Below are 22,842 nucleotides of genomic sequence, written 5' to 3'. Positions count from 1 at the left end.
CTAATTTTTTGTATTTTTAGTAGAGATGGGGTTTCACCATGTTAGCCAGGCTGGTCTTAAACTCCTGAGCTCATTTGATTTACCCACCTCGGCCTCCTAAAGTGCTGGGATTACAGGCTTGAGCTACCTCACCCAGCCACCTTTCTCTTATAGGGACACTTTTGATTAGATTTAGGGCCCACCAGATAAAGTAGGATAATCTCCCTGTGTTGGGATTCTTAATTACATCTACAAAAATGTAAGATGTTACCTTTATTTATAAGATAACATTTACATGTTCTAGGAATTAGGACCTGATATCTTTGGGTGACCATTATTCAGCCTACTACACCATCTTAACCTAATCTATTGACTGTTATGTAATGAATCTGTCAGAATTCACTTTACTAAATATGTTTTATCTAGCTATCATTTGTATTATACCAGAAAAAAATTTTAAATAGAAAGAGGTTTTCTGTGTTTCACATCTCAGTATTTCTTGACTTGACCATGAACATGTCTAAGGAGCCTCACTGGAGCCCTGGAGAAGAACCAAATGAACCTGTAGTTGAATCAGAAGATTCAAATGCTTTTCCCTGTTCTCTATTCTGTTTCAGGCTGTCTTCCTTTTAGTGGAAATGCATACTAAGTAAAAAACAAAACCAGTAAACTTGATGTGGCCCTGGCCAGTGAGCAGTAAAGGGTTGATGGCTCTGTGTAGAAGGACTGAGTGCCTCAGAATGCATTCCTACTCTATAGAATAGTTAGACTATCTCATCTCCAGTGCCATCACAGTGGGTACTCCTATGGGGAAAGAAGGTCTCCAGAGAGTTAAATTCACTATATTTCTAGATTACTCTGTGTCTAGGAAACTTAACACTCACAGCTTCTGTTAATATTACAAGTTTATGGCTGGATATGGTGGCATGTACCTGTAGTCTTACCTACTTTGGAGGCTGTGGCAGGAGGATCACTTGAACCTAGGAGTTCAAGGTTACAGTGAGCTAATTGTGCCACTGCACTACAGCCTGGGTGACAGAGCCCTTTTTCTTAAAACAACAACAACAACAACAACAACAACCTCGGAATATTAAAAATTCAAATTGAAGAAGTATAGGGTAAAACTAGAGACGCCACAGGGGGTCTTTGTGTTACAGGATTAAGATTGCTAGGAGCCCTGTGGACCACCTGGTATCATCACCCATCTGTTTCAATTCTCTTTATAAAATTGATGACATTAAAAAAAGATTGGTGACATATGTTTGACTTGCTGTTACAAAACTGATGATATTTAGTAGTCTGGACTATATTCTGTAGTGAGGTAGACATAGTACTTCTTGAGGAGACAGGTTTTATCTTTGTGTTATACAACTCTGCTGTAAAATAATTCTTCCTGAAGCCAAGTGTGGTGGCACATGCTTGTAGTCCCCGATACTTGAGAGGCTGAAGTGGGAGGATCCCTTGAGCCAGAAGTACAAGACCAACCTAGGGAACATTGTAAGACCCTGTCTCTTAAAAAAAGAGACCCAAAAAAACTAAAAAAAAAAAAAAAAAAAAAAATTATTCCTGTATTCATATGTTCAGCCAAAATAATAAGTGTATAGAAGGGATAGTGTGAGAAAAGGATGAAGAAATTAGAGTTGCATAACTTGGAGAAAGGAGAATAGATAGTGATATAATTGGTTTTTATGTGCATAAATGTTTTAGGAGGAAGATTCCAAAGCTATTTTTTGCTACAGAAAATCAAACAAGAAGGAAAGGCCTACATTTCATTTTAAGAAATTTTAGGCCAGGTGTGGTGGCTCACACCTGTAATCCCGTAACTTAGGGAGGCTGTGGTGGGAGGATTGCTTGAGCCCAGGAGTTTGAGACCAGCCTAGGTAACATAGTGAAACCTCATCTCTACAAATAAATAAATAAATACATTTAAAAAAAATAAAAGAGGCTGGGTGTGGTGGCTCACGCCTGTAATCCCAGCACTTTGGAAGGCTGAGACTGGTGGATCACCTGAGGTCAGGAGTTCGAGACCAGTGTGGCCAGCATGGTGAAACCCTATCTCTACTAAAAATACAAAAATTAGCTGGGCGTGGTGGTACATGCCTGTAATCCCAGCTACTCGGGAGGCTGAGGTAGGAGGTTGCAGTGAGCCGAGATGGCGCCACTGCTCTCCAGCCTGGGCAACAGAGTGAGACTCTGTCTCGATAAATAAATAAGTAAATAAATAAATGAATGAATAACAAATACATAAATACAAAATTTTATTCATTTAGGATTGTAGGTTCTATAGATAATTGAAGAAATGACTTGAGAAGAGAGATATTTTTTAGCTACCATATCTTAAAAACATCGAGAGAATGACTTGCCCAGATTCTTAAACAGCTTTTAAAGATCTTTTTCTTTAATATTTAACATTTTAAAAATACTTTAAAAGTTGAAGTTTTAAACTATTTTTGTTTTGTTTGAAGTGCATAATTATTTTTGTAAGCCTTGTTTTTTAATTTGGAGAAAAGGAATTACATGTTCATCTTTTTTCACACAAAGCTTTCTCTCAGCAAGGAAATGAAATTCCTGCTTGGACTATAACTAACTTTTGATGTTCATTCAGTGTCTTGCAGATTTTTAACTCTGGCCCACCAATTTATCCAAATCCGCCTGTTGGGATCATAGTGGTTCAGGACACCCTTTAAGGTTCAAAAGGTGGAAAAGACTTTTATTTTAGACTTCTATATTATTATCTTTTCTTCAGCTTTACTTTCTTTTTTTTGAGACGGAGTCTTGCTCTGTCACCTAGGCTGGAGTGCAGTGGTGCAATCTCAGCTCACTGCAACCTCAGCCTCCCAGGTTCAAGCTGATTCTCCTGCGTCAGCCTCCTGAGTAGCCATGATTACAGACACGTATTACCACACTCGGCTGCTTTTTGTATTTTTAGTAGAGATGAGGTTTTACCATGTTGGCCAGGCTGGTCTCGAACTCCTGACCTCAGGTGATCCACCCACCTTGGGCTCCCAAAGTGCTGGCATTACAGTCATGAGCCACCATGCCCGGCCATCTTCAGCTCTACTTTCTTCTTCTGAGAACTTCTGGTAGCTTTTTGTAAACTGGTTTCTTCTATCTTCCCATTAGTTTTCCTTTTAATTTACAGGGATATTTTGAAACATAGTTGTGTGACTATAAAAAAATAGCTATTACTGTGGAACCTTTGATGAATTCATTATATTCTTTTAGAAAAATTCTGAGCACCATATACATTTGTGTTATATTTTTGAAGAAATGAAAATCTATTGGCCATTTTGTCTCTGATTTTTGGTTAACTGGAACCATAGGCTGAGAATGTATTGGGAAACTAAGATTCTACCATGAAATGATGTATGATTCTTTAGTGTCAAAATTAGACTGTGACATCAGTGATAATGTATGAAAACATTTCAGGCCCCAATAATTTTATTTTGGCATTGGTTTTGCTCAGTTAAAATTGTTCTGTTCTTAATTTTTAGGTATGGAATTGTTTGAAGAGGCATTGCGTCGATGGGAACAAGCTCTGACCTTTCGCAATAGACAGGCTGAAGATGAAGCCTGTGGTTCCATTAAACTGGGTGCAGGAGATGCCATTGCTGAAGAAAATGTAGATGTAAGGGTGATTGATTTGAGTGGTCTTCGTAATATTAGAAGAATCAAACTTTTTTTGTTGTTTTTTTTGGTAGCGGTAGGGTCTCACTATTGTTACCCAGGCTGAGTCTTGAACTCCTGGGCTCAAGCGATCTTCCCGCCTTGTCCTCTGAGTAGTTAGGACTATAGGGATGCACCACCATGCCAGGCTAATTTTAAATTTTTTGTAAAGATGGTGTCTCACTGTGTTGCCCAGGCTGGTCTTGAACTCCTGGCCTCAGGCAACACTTTCACTTTGGCCTCCCAGAGTGCTGGGGATTATAGGCATGAGCCAAGGTGCTGGTCCAAAGTATTTTTTAATGTTGATTCGGTGTATTTGCTTTATGTGCATTTAATAGAACTGTTTTTTTTCTTCTTCCTTGGGACTATGTGGGGTATTTCTTATTGGCCTTTTTCTATCCAGGTAGTTGTTAAATGCCAGATTTACCATTCATAAAGTTTATTGACTTTCCCAGGATATGCAAAATAAGCAGATTGATTTCTAAATGATTTGTTTTTTAAGAAATTGGGTCTTGCTATGTTGCCCAGGTTGGAGTACAGTGGTTGTTCATAGGAACAATCATAGTACACTATACCCCAGAACTCCTGGGCTCAATCAATTCTTCTGCCTCAGTCTCCCAAGCAGTTGGGACTGCAGGCACATTCTACCTTGTCTGGCTTGGAATTTTTTAAAGTTTGATTTGTGCTTTGGGATTAATTAGGTGCCATTATGTTCATAAAAATCACACAAAGGTATAGAGCTAGACTAGTCCTTATTGATTGTTTAGTTAAGCTAGTGGTTCTCAAACTTGAGAATGCATAAGAATCACCTAGAGGACTTGTTAAAACACAGATGTGGAGGCCCTACCCCATAGATTTCTCATTGACTGGGACTGGAGTGGATCCTAAGAATTTGCATTTCTACCAAGTTCTTGGGTGATAATGAAGCTACTGGCTCAGGGACCTTACTTTGAGAACTCCCAATCTAGTCTAACTCCTTAATTTTATAGGTAAAAAAACTGAATCACTAAGAACTAAGGTAATTTTGCCAAAGACACAGCTAGAACCGAGGCTTCTTGACTTCTGCTGCTGCACTCTTTCCACCATCTCTCAGTAGTTTTTTATATTACTCACTTTCTTTGCCTTTTATTTAAAAGTGGGAAAAATATTTAGAATTTTAACATTAGAATTTAATTTGGTCTGTGTACTTTTTCTCTCCTCATAGGATATTATTAGTACTGAATTTATCCATAAACTCGAAGCTCTGCTGCAAAGAGCCTATCGTCTCCAAGAGGAGTTTGAGGCTACCCTTGGAGCATCTGATCCTAATTCCCTTGCTGATGATATTGGTAAGATGGATATTTTATATGGCTTTTATGAAATGTTTACTTTTCTTTTATATCCTTGGAATCATCTGCATAAGTGTCTGTCTTACGTAATAATAGGTTACTTAAAAAAAAAAAACTAGCCAAGAGAAAAAATTTTTATCATATTTCTTTTTTCTTTCAGTTTTAATTTTCAAATGAACTAATGCCCTTAAGATAGAAATTCAAGTACTTATCATAGGCAGGACTGTGACATTATTTTAAAATATATTGTGGGTGAAAAAAATCTAGTTAAGAGTGTTGGAGGGAGAAAAGAATAAACAAAAATATACAAATGGGACAGACTCAGCACTCAGAAATATGCATATAATATTACTTAAGATACTTTAAAGAATTATATATGTTGGGGCCCACTTTAATTGCAGGATAGCTGTTGATGTAAATAGTCAATACATACATCATTATGGGTCATTACCTTTGTTTCCTACTTTAAAGAGAAAAGAGTTTTAAAGATACTTTTTTAAAAGTTTTTTATTTTTTTGAGACAGGATCTCTGTTGCCCAGGTGGGAGTGCAGTGACACGATCACAGCTCACTGCAGCCTTGACCTATTGGACTCAAGTGATCCACCTGCCTCAGCCTCCCAAGTAGCTGGGACTATAGGCACATGCCACCATGCCTTGCTAATTAAAAAAATATTTTTTTGCGGAGACAAGGCGAGGTTCTTTTTTTTTTCTTTTTTTCTTTTTGATACAGAGTCTCAGTCACTCTGTCACCCAGGCTGGGGTGCAGTGGCATGATCTCGGCTCAACTTAACCTCCGCCTCCCAAGTTCATGCAATTCTCTTGCCTCAGCTTCCTGAGTAGCTGGGATTACAGGCATGTGCCACCATACCCAGCTAATTTTTGTATTTTTAGTAGAGGTGGGGTTTCACCATGTTGGCCAGGCTGATCTCCACCTCTTGACCTCAAGTGATCCTCCCACCTCAGCCTCCCAAAGTGCTGGGATTACAGGCATGGACCACTGTGCCTGGCCAAGGTGAGGTTCTTGAATGAAGTCTTGGAAGAAAGGAATGATTAAAGTTGCTTCTTCAACTTCTATAAATGCCCCCAAAGAAAGAAAGAAGAGAAAATTATATGGTTTTTTGGTCAAAAATAATTTAAGTCTTTTTTAGTATGGAGAGGATTATTATTTTCCAATTAAAATAAAAGCTAAGGAGTTTTAACTTTTTCCACATTAGTACTGAAAGCAACTGAACTTTGAGATATTTATATCTATGCATTTTGAGTTTAGGTAAAATATTTTGTTTGTATTAGAATTATGAATTACTGTGTATATGTCATAAGGTTATATGAAATCTCTTTGGTCTCTGCTTTGTCGTACTATTATTGTCACCCAACATTATTTATTAGACTTGAGTATTTTTTAATAGCTTCTCTGCTATTAGCATAGGCATAATGTTTTGACATACCTAGGAGATTACAGTCTAGAAAAAAAGTAGGCAGTATTCGTATCAACAAATACAATTTCTCAAAGCTTTATATTAATTTTTTCTACAGTTTCTTTTGTAACTTTAATTAGAACTTCATTTATGATAGTAAGTAGGAGAAAGAACGGAGAAAAGAAATTTTTTAAAACCTCAAATGTAGAAAGAGAATGGAACAACTAGAAAAGTTAGAAAAATGGTGAAGTGGCAAGGAATGCCACAGAGAAGAGTAAGTAGGAAAAAATTATGAGGAGGAAAGAGGAAGAGGATCCTGAGACTTTTAATGTTTTACTCTAGGAATGGAGGCTTTGTCTACACTGTCTAATCTTTGGCAGTTTCTTTTAGCCTCATTATAAGGATCTTGTGGATGTGTAGTTCTTGTTCTTTTAGTCTTGTAATATGCATCGCAGATTTGGTTCTGTTTGGCATGCCTGGGCACATTTTTTCTATATCCTTCTGTAGAGGTTGGCTGGGTCCGTCTCTTATTTCTTCAGGTTAAAAAGATTCCTTGGGTACAGTCTCAGAGGTCTGCTTTAGATTCTTGTTGCTTTTAGACAAGAAGACCTCTGGGCATGTGGCTTAGTTTCTGGGATCTTCAAGTTGTTTCTGAAGCAACTATTGTTAATCTGGAGCTCTAAATAGATAGGGTGGGACCCACAATCAGTCCATGAATTTAGTTAGCTTAGGTTTGGAATAAGTTCCTGACCCCACTCATGTTTTAACCTGTGCTGTCACTGCCTGCTAGACTGATGGGCTTTTCCCTGTAGCCTTCCAGTTCATTGGCCTCCTGTTGCCCTGGAGATTCCATTTAACGTGAAGCTGTTATATTTTATTTTGGGGAATTGTTTGGATATTGCAAGTTTGCATTTTTGAACTTTTGGATCAAAAGAGCTGAATGTATGGCTAAGACTCTGGGAGCAGCTCTGTTGGAACTGTTACTTGACATTGATCAAAATTGCCTAGAAGTCAGTTAATTCTCCTCATTCTTTAAATCTAAAATCATTGTATACATTTAACTTATATTATTGAGAGGCAATTTAAAGTTAATAGTCATAAATTAAGATAGTCTAACAAATGCCTTCAGAGGCTCGGGGCGAATTTAAGCCAAGTATCGATCTGATGTCAGTGAATACTTCATTGTTTTGGAATCTGCTTTGTCTAATTTGATGAATTTCATTTTTTTTCCCTTAAGAATCTGGTAGGATTTCAAGATTGGATTTTTTTTTTTTTTTTTTTTTTTTGCAACAGTCTTACTCTGTCACCCAGGCCGGAGTGCAGTGGTGTGATCTCAGTTCACTACAACTTCTGCCTCCCGGACTCAAGCCATCCTCACCCCACCCTCCTGAGTAGCTAGGACTACAGGTGTGTGCCACCACGCCCTGCTAATTTTTTTTTTTTTTTTTTTTTGAGACAGTGTGTTACTCTCGTTGCCCAGGCTGGAGAGCAATGGCATGATCTTGGCTCACCACAACCTCTGCCTCCTGGGTTCAAGCGATTCTCCTGCCTCAGCCTCCTGAGTAGCTGGGATTATAGGCATGCACCACCATGCCTGGCTAATTTTGTATTTTTAGTAGAAATGGGGATTCTCCATGTTGGTGAGGCTGGTCTTGAACTCCCGACCTCAGGTGATCCACCCGCCTCGGCCTACCAAAGTGCTGGGATTACAGACGTGAGCCACCATGCCCAGCCAACGCCCTGCTAATTTTTTAAAAAAGTTTTCCCTAGAGATGAGGTCTGGCTATACAAGGCTGGTCTCAAACTATACAGGCTGGTCTTGAACTCTTGGGCTCAAGCAGTCCTCCCACATCGGTCTCCCAAAATGCTGGGTTTGCCGTCGTGAGCCACCATGTTGAGCCAGGAAAGACTTCTTAGCCGTCATCTAATTTCATCTTTCCCCCTGTGTGTAATAGCTAGGGGAAGCTAGTTAATAGTAGCTACTAATAACTAGTAGCCACTATCGTTTGTTACCGTGTACTAGGTGGGCCCTTTGTTAAGCACTTAATGTACATCCTTGTGTCTTCTCTGGGTCAGGTACTGTTATATTCTGAATGAAAATTATCTCAGCAGGACATGGTGGCTCACACCTGTAATCCCAGCACTTTGGGAGGCCAAGGCAAGTGGATCACCTGAGGTCAGGAGTTCGAGACCAGCCTGGCCAACATGGTGAAACCCTGTCTCTTGTAAAAATACAAAAATTAGCTGGGCATGGTGGTGGGTGCCTGTAATCCCAGCTACTCGGGAGGCTGAGGGAAGAGAATCGCTTGAACCCAGGAGACGGAGGTTGCAGTGAGCTGAGATGGTGTCACTGCACTCCAGTCTGGGCGATAAGAGCAAAACTCTGTCTCAAAAAAAAAAAAAAAGAAAGAAAATTATCTCAATCCCTACAACAACTTTTAGGATATAAATATACCTATCATCCCTATTTTTCAGATGGGGAAAGTGAGGTAGCGAGGTACAGAGGCATTAGTAACTTCTCCAGGGTTACACAGCTATTAAGTGGAGGAACCCGGATTTGGACCCAGTCAAGCTAGCTTTAGAGTCCTTCCTTTCCTTTTCTCTTCCCTTTTCCCTTTTTCCTTTTCACTCTTGTCACCCAAGCTGGAGTGCAGTGACGTGATCTTGGCTCACTGCAGCCTCCACCTCCTGGGTTCAAGCAATTCTCCTGCCTCAGCCTCCTGAGTAGCTGGTATTACAGGCACGTGCCACCATGCCCAGCTAGTTTTTGTATTTTTAGTAGAGATGGAGTTTCACCATGTTGGCCAGGCTGGTCATGAACTCCTGACCTCAGGTGATCCACCCACCTTGGCCGCCCAAAGTGCTGGGATTACAGGCATGAACCACTGCGCCTGGCCCATTCTTTATTTTTTTTGAGAGAGAGGGTCTGGCTGTGTTGCCCAGGCTGGAGTGCAGTGGCTCGATCTTGACTCACTACAACCTCCGCCTCCTGGGCTCAAGCGATCCTCTCACCTTAGCCTCCCAAGTAGCTGGGACTATAGGCACTTGCCACCATACCTGGCTAATTTTTATTTTGGGTAGAGGTGAGGTTTTACCATGTTGCTCAGGCTGGTCTCAAACTCCTTGGCTCAAATGATCCACCCAACTCAGCCTTCCATACTGCTTGGATTACAGGTATGAGTCACTGTGCCCAGTCTCAGAGTCCATTCTCTTAATCACCATGCTGTATTGTCTTACCACTTATAGGACAGACGTCTTCTTTGAATGGGAGGATTAACTGTGAACTTTTTGTGGGCAGAGTATGCCTATACCCAAAATTCCCTGTAGGAAAGGTCAGCTTAGAGCAGGCAGCCTGGAAATTCCACAGTTGACAAAGTAAGGAGACTTTTATTTCTAGTGGTGCTATGCTTTTGTGTAGATCTTTTTTTTTTTTTTTTAATTTTTCTTCCTCTATGCTCATGTGGGGATCTGTAGTTAACTCATGTGTCCTTCTTCCTTTCTCAGGCTTTCTAGGCAGATTTCACGCATTTTGTAGAAAGAAATTGTCAAGGTTTAATCCAAGAACAAAAGACTCAAGCTATGTGAGATAGAGGGCCTAACTGTGACCCTGAACTTAGTGTAGTGCTAATGAGTTACTCTGACAGTTTATCCTACATCTGTATAATAACTAAAAGTATGGACTGCGAATGCAGACTAACTGGGTTCAACTCCTGACATTTCCATTTATCTGTGTGATTATAAAACCTGTCTAAGCCTTGGCTTCCTCTTCTGAAAAATTAACATATAGAGTACCAATTTTATAGACTGATTTTGAAGATTAAATGAAAGTTCTAGGAGCAGGGTAACAATATTTATTGGCTAGGAATTTGGAACTTCTCTAGGACACTCGGGAAGACCATCATTTTACCTCTAGAATCTTAGGCTGTCATTTTTGTTGTTGTTGTTGTTCTTGTTCTACCTTTCTGTCCTGTATTTGCCAATTTCAAGACGTTCTTTAAAATTTCTGGTCCACTGATATCCTATTCATATTTTCCAGTGATGCTAGACTTTACTCCATTAAAAAAAATTTCTTCTGTCCTTTTCAATGGGCCTTTGGGAAGAAGGAGAAGTACCTTCTTGAACTAGAAGGTAATTTGCCTACCCTATTGAACTATAAATTCTGGACATTAGGCCAGACATGGTGGCTCATGCCTGTAATCCCAGCACTTTGGGAGGCTGAGGCAAGTGGCTCACCTGAGGTCAGGAGTTCGAGACCAGCCTGGCCAACCTGACGAAACCTCGTCTCTACTAAAAATACAAAAATTAGCTGGGTGTGATGGTGGGTACCTGTAATCCCAGCTACTTGGGAGGCTGAGGCAGGAGAATCACTTGAAGCTGGGAGGTGGAGGTTGCAGGGAGCCAAGATTGCGCAGTTGCACTCCAGACTGGGTGACAGAGCGAGACTCCATCTTAAAAAAAAAAAAAAAAGATAATAAATTCTGGACATTATAATAATAGAGTCTAAGGTTTACATTGGCTTTTGTTGAAGTTACGGTTAACTAAAATTTCTAAGTTCTTTGTTATTATTAGTTTCTTACCATTAAGCTACATCTTCCCTCATTTATTCCTGTGCAGTTGTTCTTTTGGACCAAGGGTATAGATACTGTATTTATTATTCTTACTAAATTGTTAGTTCTGAGTCATCATTCTGAATTGTTAAATAGTTTTAGATTTTTTTTTTTTTTTTTTTGAGACGGAATTTCGCTCTTGTTGCGCAGGCTGGAGAACAATGGTACGATCTCATCTCAGCTCACCGCAACCTCTGCCTCCTGGGTTCAAGCGGTTTTCCTGCCTCAGCCTCCTGAGTAGTTGGGATTACAGGCATGCACCACCATGCCTGGCTAATTTTGTATTTTTAGTAGATACAGGGTTTCTCCATGTTGGTCAGGTTGCTCTTGAGCTCCCACCTCAGGTGATCCGCCCGCCTCCGCCCCCCAAAGTGCAGGGATTACAGTTGTGAGCCACTGCGCCTGGCCAAATAGTTTTAGATTTTGATTTGACATCTAATGTATTAATTATTCTTCTCAACTTTGTATCATTCTCTAATTTGGTTAGTTTTGTATAGTTGGTAATCAGTGCTGCCATTGACATCATTAATAAAAATTGTTAAAATGGATAGTGTCAGAGTCAGAGACCTGAGGCATGACACTGTCAAATTTCCTTAGGTCACAAATAATTATTAAGATACTTTGTAAGCTTCAGTTATTCAAGATCAATAAATTCTGGAGATCTAATGTATAGCATGGTGACAGTAGTTAATAATACTGTGTTGCATATTTGAAGTTTGCTAAAAGGCTAGATCTTAAATCTTACCTTACACACCACACACACACATACACACACAATCACTCTGTAGAGGTGGTAGATACATTAATTAGCTTGATTATGGTGGTCATTTCACATTATATACATATAACAAAACAATCATACACCTTAAATATATACAGTTTTGTATGTCAGTGATATCTCATAAAGCTGTTAAAAAAAAACACTTTGTTCAACCAGCTATGAATTCAGCTTATTCTGTTTTTACATTTTTCATCTTGATTATAAAGAGACCATGGGGCCGGGCGCAGTAACTCACACCTGTAGTCTAGTTCCTCAGGAGGCTGAGGCAGGAGCTTTACTTGAGCTTGGAAGTTTGAGGCTATAGTGAGCTATGTTGGTGCCTATGCACTCTAGCCTGGGTGACAGAGTGAGATCATGTCTCTAGAGAAAAAAAGAGTGACAGAGATCATGGGATACTTTTTTGTATATCATAACAAAATGTTAACTGGGAATTTAGGAAAATATAGAATTTTTTTGAAAAAGAGGCTGATATTAATTGACATTATTTGGAAATATTGCTGAGGCTGAGTTTTTTGCAGCTAGGGATTTGCCATCAAATGTTCATAGCTGGTTTTATACTCACTTGCAAATCATTTTAGTATTGGAAGGCTCGTGTGTCAGATTTTATTTACTTTAGAAGAGCCTTAGCAAAATTTATTTTACTAATTTGGAATTCAAAATTTAAATAAGGACTCTACTTATTATACATTTGTACTATTTATAGAAGAGTAGTTTGCCAAGTTAACATTATGGATGAGATTATAGGGGGACTGTTTAAATCCTTTCACATGTTTGTTTGTTTCTTTTTTCCGAGACAGAGTCTTGATCTGTCGCCCAGGCTGGAGTACAGTGGCGCAGTCTTGGCTCACTGCCACCTCCACCTCTTGGGTTCAATCAATTCTCCTGCCTCAACCTCCCGAGTAGCTGGTGTTACAGGCGCGTGCCACCACGCCAGGCTAATTTTTGTATTTGTATAGAGACGGCGTTTCACCACATTGACCAGGCTGGTCTCGAACTCCTGACCTCGTGATCCTCCCGCCTCGGCCTCCCAAAGTGCTGGAATTACAGGCGTGAGCCACCACACCTGGCCCAGCATGATTCTTTCAGCATTTTTCTTTGTAGATAACAATGAATTTATTGAAAATAAATGTCTATTCTCCTTTTCTTTTTCTTTTTTTTTTAAATAGCAGATCCAAAAAACTTCTGAGTTATCAGTATTGTGAATTATTTGGGGTTACTTTTGGTAAATGAAGTTAATAACATAGATTTTGAAAAACATATAGTATGCTTCTAACACTGGGTATGGTAACCGTTGCACAGCCCTATACATTTAAAACTAAAACACATTGCACACTTAAAGGGGGAGAATTTTCTGGTATGTAAATTATACTTCAATAAAGGAGTTAAAAATACACTATGGATGGTGTTAAGCTAAGCTTAAGTAAGTAGATTTTCATGAATTTGAAATAGTGCAGAATAGCATTCCATGTTAAATTGAATGCAAATCCCAAATTTTCGTTTTGGGTTTTTTGGTTTTTAGAGACAGGGTCTTGCTTTGTCTCCTAGGCTTCAATGCATTGCCACGGTCATAGGTCACTGCAGGCTCAAACTCTTGGGCTCAAGCAATCCCCCTGCCTCAGCCTCCTGAGTAGCTAGGACTGCAGGTGCATGCCACTGTGCCTGGCTGATTTTTTAATTCGTTTGTAGAGACGGGGTCTCACTTTGTTGTCTAGGCTGGGCAAAATTTTTAAAAAGTTCTTTAAAGAATCACTTAGTTTCAAAGCTGGTGGGCCTGTTGAATTCTAGACTCTGTTTCTCTGTTGCCACATAGGTCGTGACACCTCAGCTGGTAACCAGAAATATTAACTATCCTTTGTGAATAGCCTATAAACCATACTGTTGTTTGTATGCATGGGAACTTCTGCAGGTGATTTGGTTGTGTTGTTGTTTTTACTTTGGTTAAATTTTAAATCTGTTTTCTATTCTGTAACATTGCCATCCAAGAAGCCATTAAATATGATAAATACTGAAAAGAAGATCTGCTGACATTTCTGTTAATTTAGCAGCAAGCATGCTGGAAATATTAGAACTAATGCTGAGAAAATAAAAGAGCAGTATTAAAGTAGGAGTACTTTTTATTTTTAAAATGAAAAACTTCTGACAACCTGGCTCTAAAATTGCAAACATTCAAATGCATTCCTAAGCTGCGCTGTCATCTGTGTTAAAACAGAAAACAGACTGGGTGTGGTAGCTCATGCCTGCCTGTAATCCCAGCACTTGGGAGGCTGAGGCAGGAGGGTTGCTTGAGACCAGGAGTTCAAGACCAGTCTGGACAACATAGCGAGATCCCCATCTCTATAAAAAAATTTAAGCCAGGAATGGTGGTGTGTGCATGTAGTTCTAGCTAGTCAGGAGGCTGAGGCAGGAGCATCCCTTGAGCCTAGGCATTCTAGGCTGCAGTGAGTTACGACTGGGCCATTGTACTTCAGCCTGAGAAACAGACTCAGTCTCTAAAAATAATTAAAATAAAATAGGAAATATTTTTAATATTTGGGAAGGAGGTGATACTGATACAAAATGGTTTACTAGTAATATTTTGTGTTTTAAAAGCATAAACACAGATTTTATTATAATTATTGTGGTTTAAAAGTATGCCTGCAAAAAGAAATATAGCACAGTAGTTGTATTTCAAGCCATCTTTACAATGTTTCCTATTATAAGAAAATAGCTTTGCATTAGGCAGGGTTTGAATTATGTTTTAAGGAATGAATTCCTCCCTCCCATAAAATATAACCCACTCCATATTCTATAATTTATTGTTTGCCATGTTCCATGCTGCATTTCCTTAACCATCCTGAATTAATGAATCATTATTGCATGCATTTCTAAGTGCTAATGCACCAAGAGTTTAATACAGGCTTAAACAATAGTTATTTGTTCTATTCCTCTTTTTTTTTTTTTTTTTTTGAGATAGGGCCTTGCTCTGATGCCCAGGCTGGAGTGCAGTGGCATGATCTTGGCTCACTGCAACCTCTGCCTCCAGGGTTTAAGTGATTCTCTTGCCTCAGCCTCCCAAGTAGCTGAGACTACAGGTACACTGGGGACTACAGTCGTGCACCACCACACCCGACTAATTTCTGTATTTTTAGTTGAGGCGGGGTTTCACCATGTTGGCAGCCTGGTCTCGAACTTCTGGCCTCAAGTGATCTGCCCGCCTCAGCCTCCCAAAGTGCTGGGATTACAGCATGAGCCACCATGCCTGGCCCTGTTCTGTTTCTCTTATAGGAATATAGGAGTTGTGCAATCACAAACAAATGAAATGAAGATTTGAGTGAGTTCTCTGAAAATGAAAACATGTTTTCCTTATTCACTTATAAGAACGTTTAGTGTTGAATGTGAGATGTTGAAATCACTAGAGGGCAGCACGGTTTATCTACATGTTGGATGCCCGTGACTCAGATGCCATTCTGTGTTGCTACTTGTAGCACTGGGAGTTAAATATAAGTCAACACTTGCTGGCGGGCTTTGTATGCACCTGCTACTGTAACTCAGAATGAGAAAGAACATGGAAGTTATGCAGAGAAGACATGAAATAACATTATTGTAAATTTCCATTATTGTGCAAGTTCTTCTAGCTAAAAGCATCTGGAAGTGTTATGTTTGTTTATGTTTATTTGTAGCTTCTATTTTCAGAGATTGTTAAATTATAATTGATAAACTATATTTTTGTAACTTTTGAAGGCTTAACGAAAACCTCCAATATGATTTCAATTATACATAGTATAACTTAGTAGTTAAGAATATGGGCTTTCATAAAAAATGATGAGTTCGTGTCCTTTGTAGGGACATGGATGAAACTGGAAAACATCATTCTCAGTAAACTATCGCAAGGACAAAAAACCAAACACTGCATGTTCTCACTCATAGGTGGGAATTGAACAATGAGAACACATGGACACAGGAAGGGGAACATCACACTCCGGGGACTGTTGTGGGGTGGGGTGGGGGGAGGGGGGAGGGACAGCATTAGGAGATATACCTAATGGTAAATGACGAGTTAATGGGTGCAGGAAATCAACGTGGCACATGGATACATATGTAACAAACCTGCACATTGTGCACATGTACCCTAAAACCTAAAGTATAAAAAAAAAAAAAAAAAAAGAATATGGGCTTTGCAGTCAAACAAGCATGAGTTCAAATCCTGGCTGTACCCCTCTTGCTAGCTGAGACATTAAGCAAGCCTTGACTTTGCTTGGACTCAGCTTTTTCATCTGTAATGTGTAGGGCTATATTAGGATCAGCTTCATAGAACTGTGAGGATTAAGTGAGATAACATAACATATTTAGCATAGGCACATGCTAATAATGAATTATCTATTCATTATTATAATTATAGTCTAGGAGTTTAAAGAGGCCTGTTCTAAGCTGGTTTAAAAATTTCATACTTATAGATAGGAGGATGTCACATGTTCATAAGTTGTTTTACAATGATATTGTTAGTCAGTTCTGCAGACAGCATTCATTTTGTTCTGGGAATTAATTTGATTTTTCTCATAGTAATATAAATTTATATTTAATGAAACAAGGTAAGCCATGTTTAAAGTTATTTTTTGGTAAAGTAAAAAAAGATGCTCTTTATAAATCTACCTTTTTCCGGGTTAGAAATTGTCTGAAGGATTTGAAAAAATAATTATTCCAGATGTAGCTAAGATTACTGATTTTTCCTCATCTCTGACCTTGTCATGCATAGGAGGAAAATAAAAAATGATAGTGATATACTGCCTCTTGCTGGCATATCCTATTATTATTAATTATTATTATTATTTGAGACAGGGTCTTGCTCTGTTGCTTGGGCTAGAATTCAATGGTGCGATCATGGCTCACCACAGCCTCAACTTCCTGGGTCCAAGTGATTCTCCCATTTCAGCTTCCTGAGCACCTGGGACTACAGGCGTGAACTACCATGCCTAGCGAATTTTTAAATCTTTTGTAGAGACAGGATCTCACTATGTTGCCAGGCTGGTCTCGAACTCCTGGGCTCAGGCAATCCTTCTTCCTTGGCATCCCGAAGTGCTGGGATTACAGGCATGAGCCACCATGCCAGGTCTGGAGTCTGAATAAATTGAGAACACAAAAAGAACCTTTTTTTTTTTGAGATGGAAATCTTGTTCTTTTGCCCAGGCTGGAGTGCAGTGGCACATTCTTGGCTCACTGCAACCTCTGCCTCCTGGGTTCAATTGATTCTCCTGCCTCAGCCTCCCGAGTAGCTGGGATTACAAGCGCCCGCCACCACGCCCAGCTAATTTTTTGTATTTTTAGCTGAAATGGGATTTCATTGTGTTGGCCAGGCTGGTCTCAAACTCCTGACCTCGGGTGATCTACTCGCCTGGGCCTCCCAAAGTGCTGGGATTACAGGCGTGAGCCACTGCACCTGGCCAAAAAGAGCCTTTTTTTTTTTTTTTTTTTTTTTTTTGAGATAGAGTTTTGCTCTGTGGCCCAGCTGGAGTGCAGTGGCATGATCTCAGCTCACTGCCTCCTGGGTTCAAGTGATTCTCCTGTCTCAGCCTCCTGAGTACCACGCCCGACCTAAACTTTTTTTCTTAATAGCCAGATTGGACAATGTCTTAAGGCTTTTACAACTTCTTCCTTTCCCCTCAAAAAAATTCTCTGGAAGCTAGGTGTGTTGGCTCACACCTGTAGTCCCAGCTACTTGGGAGGCTGAGTGGGGAGGGTTGCTTGAGTCTTGGAGATCAAGGCTGCAGTGAGCTATGATCACACCACTGCACTCCAGCTTGGGTGACAGAGTGAGACCCTGTCTCAAAAAATAAATAAAATAAAATTATCTGGAGAAGATAATACAGAGCAAATTAACAACATACTTACCCAGCCAGCTGCTTAGAGATTCCCTGCCTGCCTTACAATTTCTGCCAACACTTTGTCCAGATCAGAAGGAGTAAGATCCAGAGCAAAAGTGATGATGGGTTTGCAGACCCTGACCTTTCTCTAGAAAGTCTGAGAAGGAGAGTGAGCTAGTACACACCAAGAACTAGTGAACATTAATTTTATCTTATTTTCCTCTACCTGGTTAATTGCATGCAGGTTCTCAGCATTAGCCAAGTTACTTTTCCCATGGGGAGGAGTAAATGAAGAGGTGAAGGGAGCAACTTAAAATGTAAAACCAGAATAGCTGCTTCTTGGAGATTGGAGTGGAAGTCCTATATGAAATATGAAGGTGGGATACAAAAATTAGCTGGGTGTGGTGATGCACACCTGTGGTCCCAGCTACTTGGGAGGCTGAGGTAGGAGTATAGCTTGAACCCAGGAGGAGGAGGCTGCAGTGAACCAAGATTGGCCACTGCACTCCAGCCTGGGCAACAGAGCGAGACTCTGTCTTATAAATAAATAAATAAGTAAATAAATAAATAAATAAATAAAGGTGGGTGGGGAGGTTTAATGGTTTCCTTTGTGACATTGATTACTCTTGACAATACATTATAATTATTTGTGTACATATCCAGTCTGTTATGCTAAACCTTAAGCTCCTTGTGGGCAGAAGACATACTTAATTCTATTCAGTGTCTGAAACTGGTTTGAATGTAGTATAGATAGTAGTAGGTCTGTGGGTCTTCTATGATGTTTATCAGAATCACCTTCATAGGTTTTGCTCTAGACCTACTGAAATTGAAACTTTGGGGTTGGGACATGAAGATTTGGGTTTGTATTTCCTAGTTCAGCAGGTGATTCTCATGTGCATTTCTGCTTACGAGGCCCTGCAGGTCATATCTAAATGATAGATATTTGGATGGATAGACAAGATGGGTAACGTTAAGGTTTTTTCAGTAAATTTAAGTAAATTAATGTTATAATTTCAGCTTATTAAATACAAAACTTTATTTTTAGTGAAGTAGAAATTTAAAACTAATTTTTTAAGTACATGAGGAAAATATAATGTATGGTTCATGTGTATTTTATTTTAAGCCTCAAATATATAAAGTACTACTGCCAGTAAGTCTGTTTCTCTTTTTGTTTTTTCTTTTTAAAAATTTGAGACAGGGTCTCACTCTGTCACCCAGGCTGGAGTGCAGTGGCGTGACCATAGCTCACTATAGCCTTGAACTACTGGGCTCAAGGGATCCTCCCACCTCAGCCTTCCAAGTAGCTGGGACTACAGGCATGTGCCACCCCACCCAGCTAATTTTTTTTGTAGACATGGGAGTCTTCCTATATTTCACAGGCTGGGCTCGAACTCCTGGGCTCAAGTGGTCCTCCTGCCTCAGCCTCCCAAAGTGCTGGGATTACGGGCATGAGCCATTGCACCTGGTCCCAGATATTTAATTTTAATGTCATCACATTTTTCATTCTTTCCTATATGGTTTGTGCTTTCTATGTATTGTTTAGAGGAATAAAGATAATTCTTTTGTATTTTCCTTGGAAAGTGTTAAAGCTTTGTTTTTCATATTTAGGTCTTTATTCTTCTAGAAGTTTGTCAGGTATGGTGGCTCATGCATGTAATCCCAGCACTTTGGGAGGCCAAGGTGGGAGGATTGCTTGAGGCTAAGAGTTTGAGACCAGCCTGGGCAACGTAATGAGACCCTGTCTCTACAAAAAAAAAGTAGAATAATTAATTTTATAAAAGTAATTAGCTGGGTGTGGTGGCATGTGTGTATATGCCTGTGGTCTTAGCTACTTGGGAGGCTGAGGTAGGAGGATCTTTTGAGCCTGGGAATTTGAAGCTGTAGTGAGCTAGGATGGCACCACTGCACTCCAGCCTTGGTAACATAGTGAGACCCTGTCCCTTAAAAAATCTTCTAGAAGTTTTGTTTGTTTGTTTTGAGACAGAGTCTCGTTCTGTCACCTAGGCGGGAGTGCCATGGGGGGATCTCAGCTCACTGCAACCTTCACCTCCTAGGTTCAAGTGATTCTCATGCCTCAGCCTTCCTAGTAGCTGGGAGTACAGGCACCTGCCACCATGCCCAGCTAATTTTTTTGTATTTTTAGTAGAGACGGGGTTTCACCATGTTGGCTAGGCTGGTCTTAAACTCCTGATCTCAAGTGATCCTCCCATCTCGGCCTCCCAAAGTGCTGAGATTACAGGTGTGACCCACTGTGCCCGGCCATAGAAGTTTTTTTAAATGTATTTTATTGTTTTGTTTTTAATGTTTGGATAGGTAATTGCCTCAGCACCTCTCTTTGAATAATATATTCTTTTGTGTCTGATTTGCAAAGCCCCCCCCCCCCCCTTTGTCATATGTCAGGTTCTTTCTGTGTGTCTTTTCTGGGCTCTCTATTTTGTTCTGTTAGTCTGTTTCCTGCGTTGGTTTCACAGGGTCTTAATTTACTGTAGCTTTATATAGCTTTATAATAAATCTTGACACTTGGCAGGGTGAGTCCATTCACTTTGGGGCTTTTTGAAACTTGTCATGACTATTCTTAGCCCTTTGCTTTCCCATGTGAAGGTTAGGACAGCTTGTCAAGTTTCATGAAAAACCCTCTTGGGATTTTGATTATTATATTGTATTTATAGGTTAGCTATAGGCAAATTTACATTTTCATAATAGTAACCTTTATATCTGTGAACATGGTATGGTTCTTTACTTAGGTCTTCATTTATATCTTTCATAATGTTTTGTAATCTTCTTCATAAATGTCTTATATGTCTTTTTTCCTAAGTCCCTTATAGTTTCATTGTCATCATAAGTGGTTATCTTTTTTAAATTTACATTTTCTAATTTGTCATTGCTGGGATCTTAAATGTAGGTTTTTGCATTTGAATATTAACAACTCTTGTGAACTCTTATTAGTTGTAATACCAGTAATTTGACACAGGTTCTTTTGGAGTTTTTATTTAGACCACATATTATCTGGGAATGATAACACATTTATTTTTATTTCATCTTTTCACCACGTATTCTTTCATCCCTCTTCCCCACCCCCCTCCCCCCCACCCCCCGCCCTATCTCACTGCTTTGGGTAGAGTGTTATAATCTTTTTATGTCTGAAGAGAGCTGTGTCAGAAAGAGGACCATAAGTCAGCTGGCCCACTATACAGAATCAAAGACTGTATTTCCCTGTGGCTATAGCCTCTCATTAAGGTAAAGGAGCATTAATGGCAGAGATACACATGGAGACTTTAAAGCAGATATAGGTTAAAAATCAGTTTTTAAGTATTTATTTATTTGCTGTATACCTTATACAGCAAACAAATACTTAAACACAACTCTGAAGCATGTGATGAAATTCAGATGAAATAAGGGCTAATGTGCCTATTTTCAGGTTGCTTGTAGTCTGATGGGGTAACTAACACTTACACTTATGGAGCAGTTAAAAAGCAATATAAGTTAGTATATTCTTCAATACCGAGCAATTAGACTCAGAGCCTAACCTCCATCCACAAAGTAGAAGATCCTTCTTTAACTTTTGCTCTCCACTTCCATTTCTTCCCATACCTCACAATTGAAGTGCCCTCAGCCGGTTTAAGAGCCTAAGATAAGAACTTGAAAGTAAACAGATCTTGTTTGGGACATATGGGTTAATTCTTTAGTTATCTGCAGCTGTTTTTTGCTTCAATATCTGAATATCTATGAAATTTATTTGGGAACTCGAGTTTCACGTAAGAAGATATGTACAGTGTATTTCTGTGTGATGGTGTTATCTTTCCTTAATAAACAAGTAATTTTGTAAGCTTTGAAAAGTGGCTATAAATGGGTGGCAAATGCAAAAATGTTTGTTTTATTATTTTGAGTCCAGAAACATGTCTATGTTATGTAAATAATTTTTATACATTTCAAATATCACACAATAAAAATATATATTTATATATTTTATAATAAACAGAAATTTGTATTATCTGAATGATTTTGGTAAAAATTAGGCTTTAGTTGGCCACAACAACTCAGAGATTCTACCAGTCTCTCATGAGGAAATTCTCATCTTCCACCAAAATGTGGGATCCTACCAATCTCTAACACCAGGAATAACTTATACTTTAGGAGACTTCTGTTACTGTCATATCATGAAGAATGTGTGATTACATGCTTTGGAAGTTTATTTTTATAACAGTAGATTCAGGAATTAACATTATTCTTTACCTACTTTGGTTAGGCTATTTGGGCAGGAATAAATTGCTGGATTTAATGCCAGTTTAGAAGGAAACTGGGTGTGAAGTGGGAGGATTGCTTAAGCCCAGGAAGTTGAGGCTGCAGGACCTTGTCTCAAAACAAAACACCAAAAAAGTAAACCCGATTAACAACAGATGTATCTTGTCCACAGTTTCTTGGGAACATTATATAGTTGGTGTGGTTTAAATGAATAAAGTTCCAACTTATTAATCTCTAATTTCATTTCCTTCTAAAATTAATTGGGCTTCATATTTTGTGTAGTTACACTTCCTGTGAAGAGTAGTATATATGTGCAGTAGTAGTATTAGCAGGCAACTCTGAAGCCTGTATGATAAATGTTATTTTTGTGGCTGAAATAGGGACTTTGAGATTCTTTTATACTGATGTGTAGGAACAGATTTAGATCTTCAACCAGGAATTTTTGTGGCTTTATTGAAAGCACTGCTTCACATATTTCAGATATGTGTTTAGGCATCTTCCTCATCTATGTTTTTACAGAATGAGCTCATAGAATCTTGGGTCTGGAATATTTATTTAGCAAACATTTAATTTCCTAGTACATGTCAAACATATACTAGGTATAAGACACTGGAGAAATAAAGATGAAGATTTCATCTCTGCCTTTAGGCAATGCAGAGTCTAGTTTTGGAAACAGGCATTAAAAAATACACAGACAGTGGAGTAAGTACATAATAACATGTTTATAAAGTGCTATGGGAACACCAAAGAAAAGCATGTGATTATTCATGGAGTGGGGCTCATGGGAACGTTTCACAGAAGGAGTGACACTTAAAGAAAGATGGTCTGCTAGGGAGACAATTGAGAAAAGAGCATTCCTAGCAGAGGGAAGAACATGGATCAAGGTGCAGAGTGGAGCCTGTTTAAGGAACTACAAGTTCTTTGATATGTTTTGGGAACACAATATAGGTGGGGAGTGGTAGGAGATGAACCTAGAAAGCTGGGCA

At 39.2% G+C, this 22,842-nt stretch overlaps 1 protein-coding gene across 4 annotated transcripts in view; it reads left to right on the top strand.

Moving 5' to 3' along the window:
- Positions 1-22,842, top strand: part of MIGA1 (mitoguardin 1) — a 97,494-nt gene that overhangs the window by 29,373 nt on the left and 45,279 nt on the right. For all 4 annotated transcript variants that reach the window (XM_032155533.2, XM_032155532.2, XM_058439646.1 and 1 more), the window contains 2 exons: positions 3,474-3,607; positions 4,850-4,973. In XM_032155533.2, coding sequence (XP_032011424.1) covers positions 3,474-3,607; positions 4,850-4,973 — 258 coding nt within the window. The remainder of the gene's footprint in view (positions 1-3,473; positions 3,608-4,849; positions 4,974-22,842) is intronic.

This window comes from Hylobates moloch, unplaced genomic scaffold (genome assembly GCF_009828535.3).
Source record: "Hylobates moloch isolate HMO894 unplaced genomic scaffold, HMol_V3 SCAFFOLD_5, whole genome shotgun sequence".
Taxonomy (NCBI): domain Eukaryota; kingdom Metazoa; phylum Chordata; class Mammalia; order Primates; family Hylobatidae; genus Hylobates; species Hylobates moloch.
The sequence above is the reverse complement of the archived record's forward strand: the minus strand, read 5'-3'. Positions and strand labels throughout refer to the sequence as shown.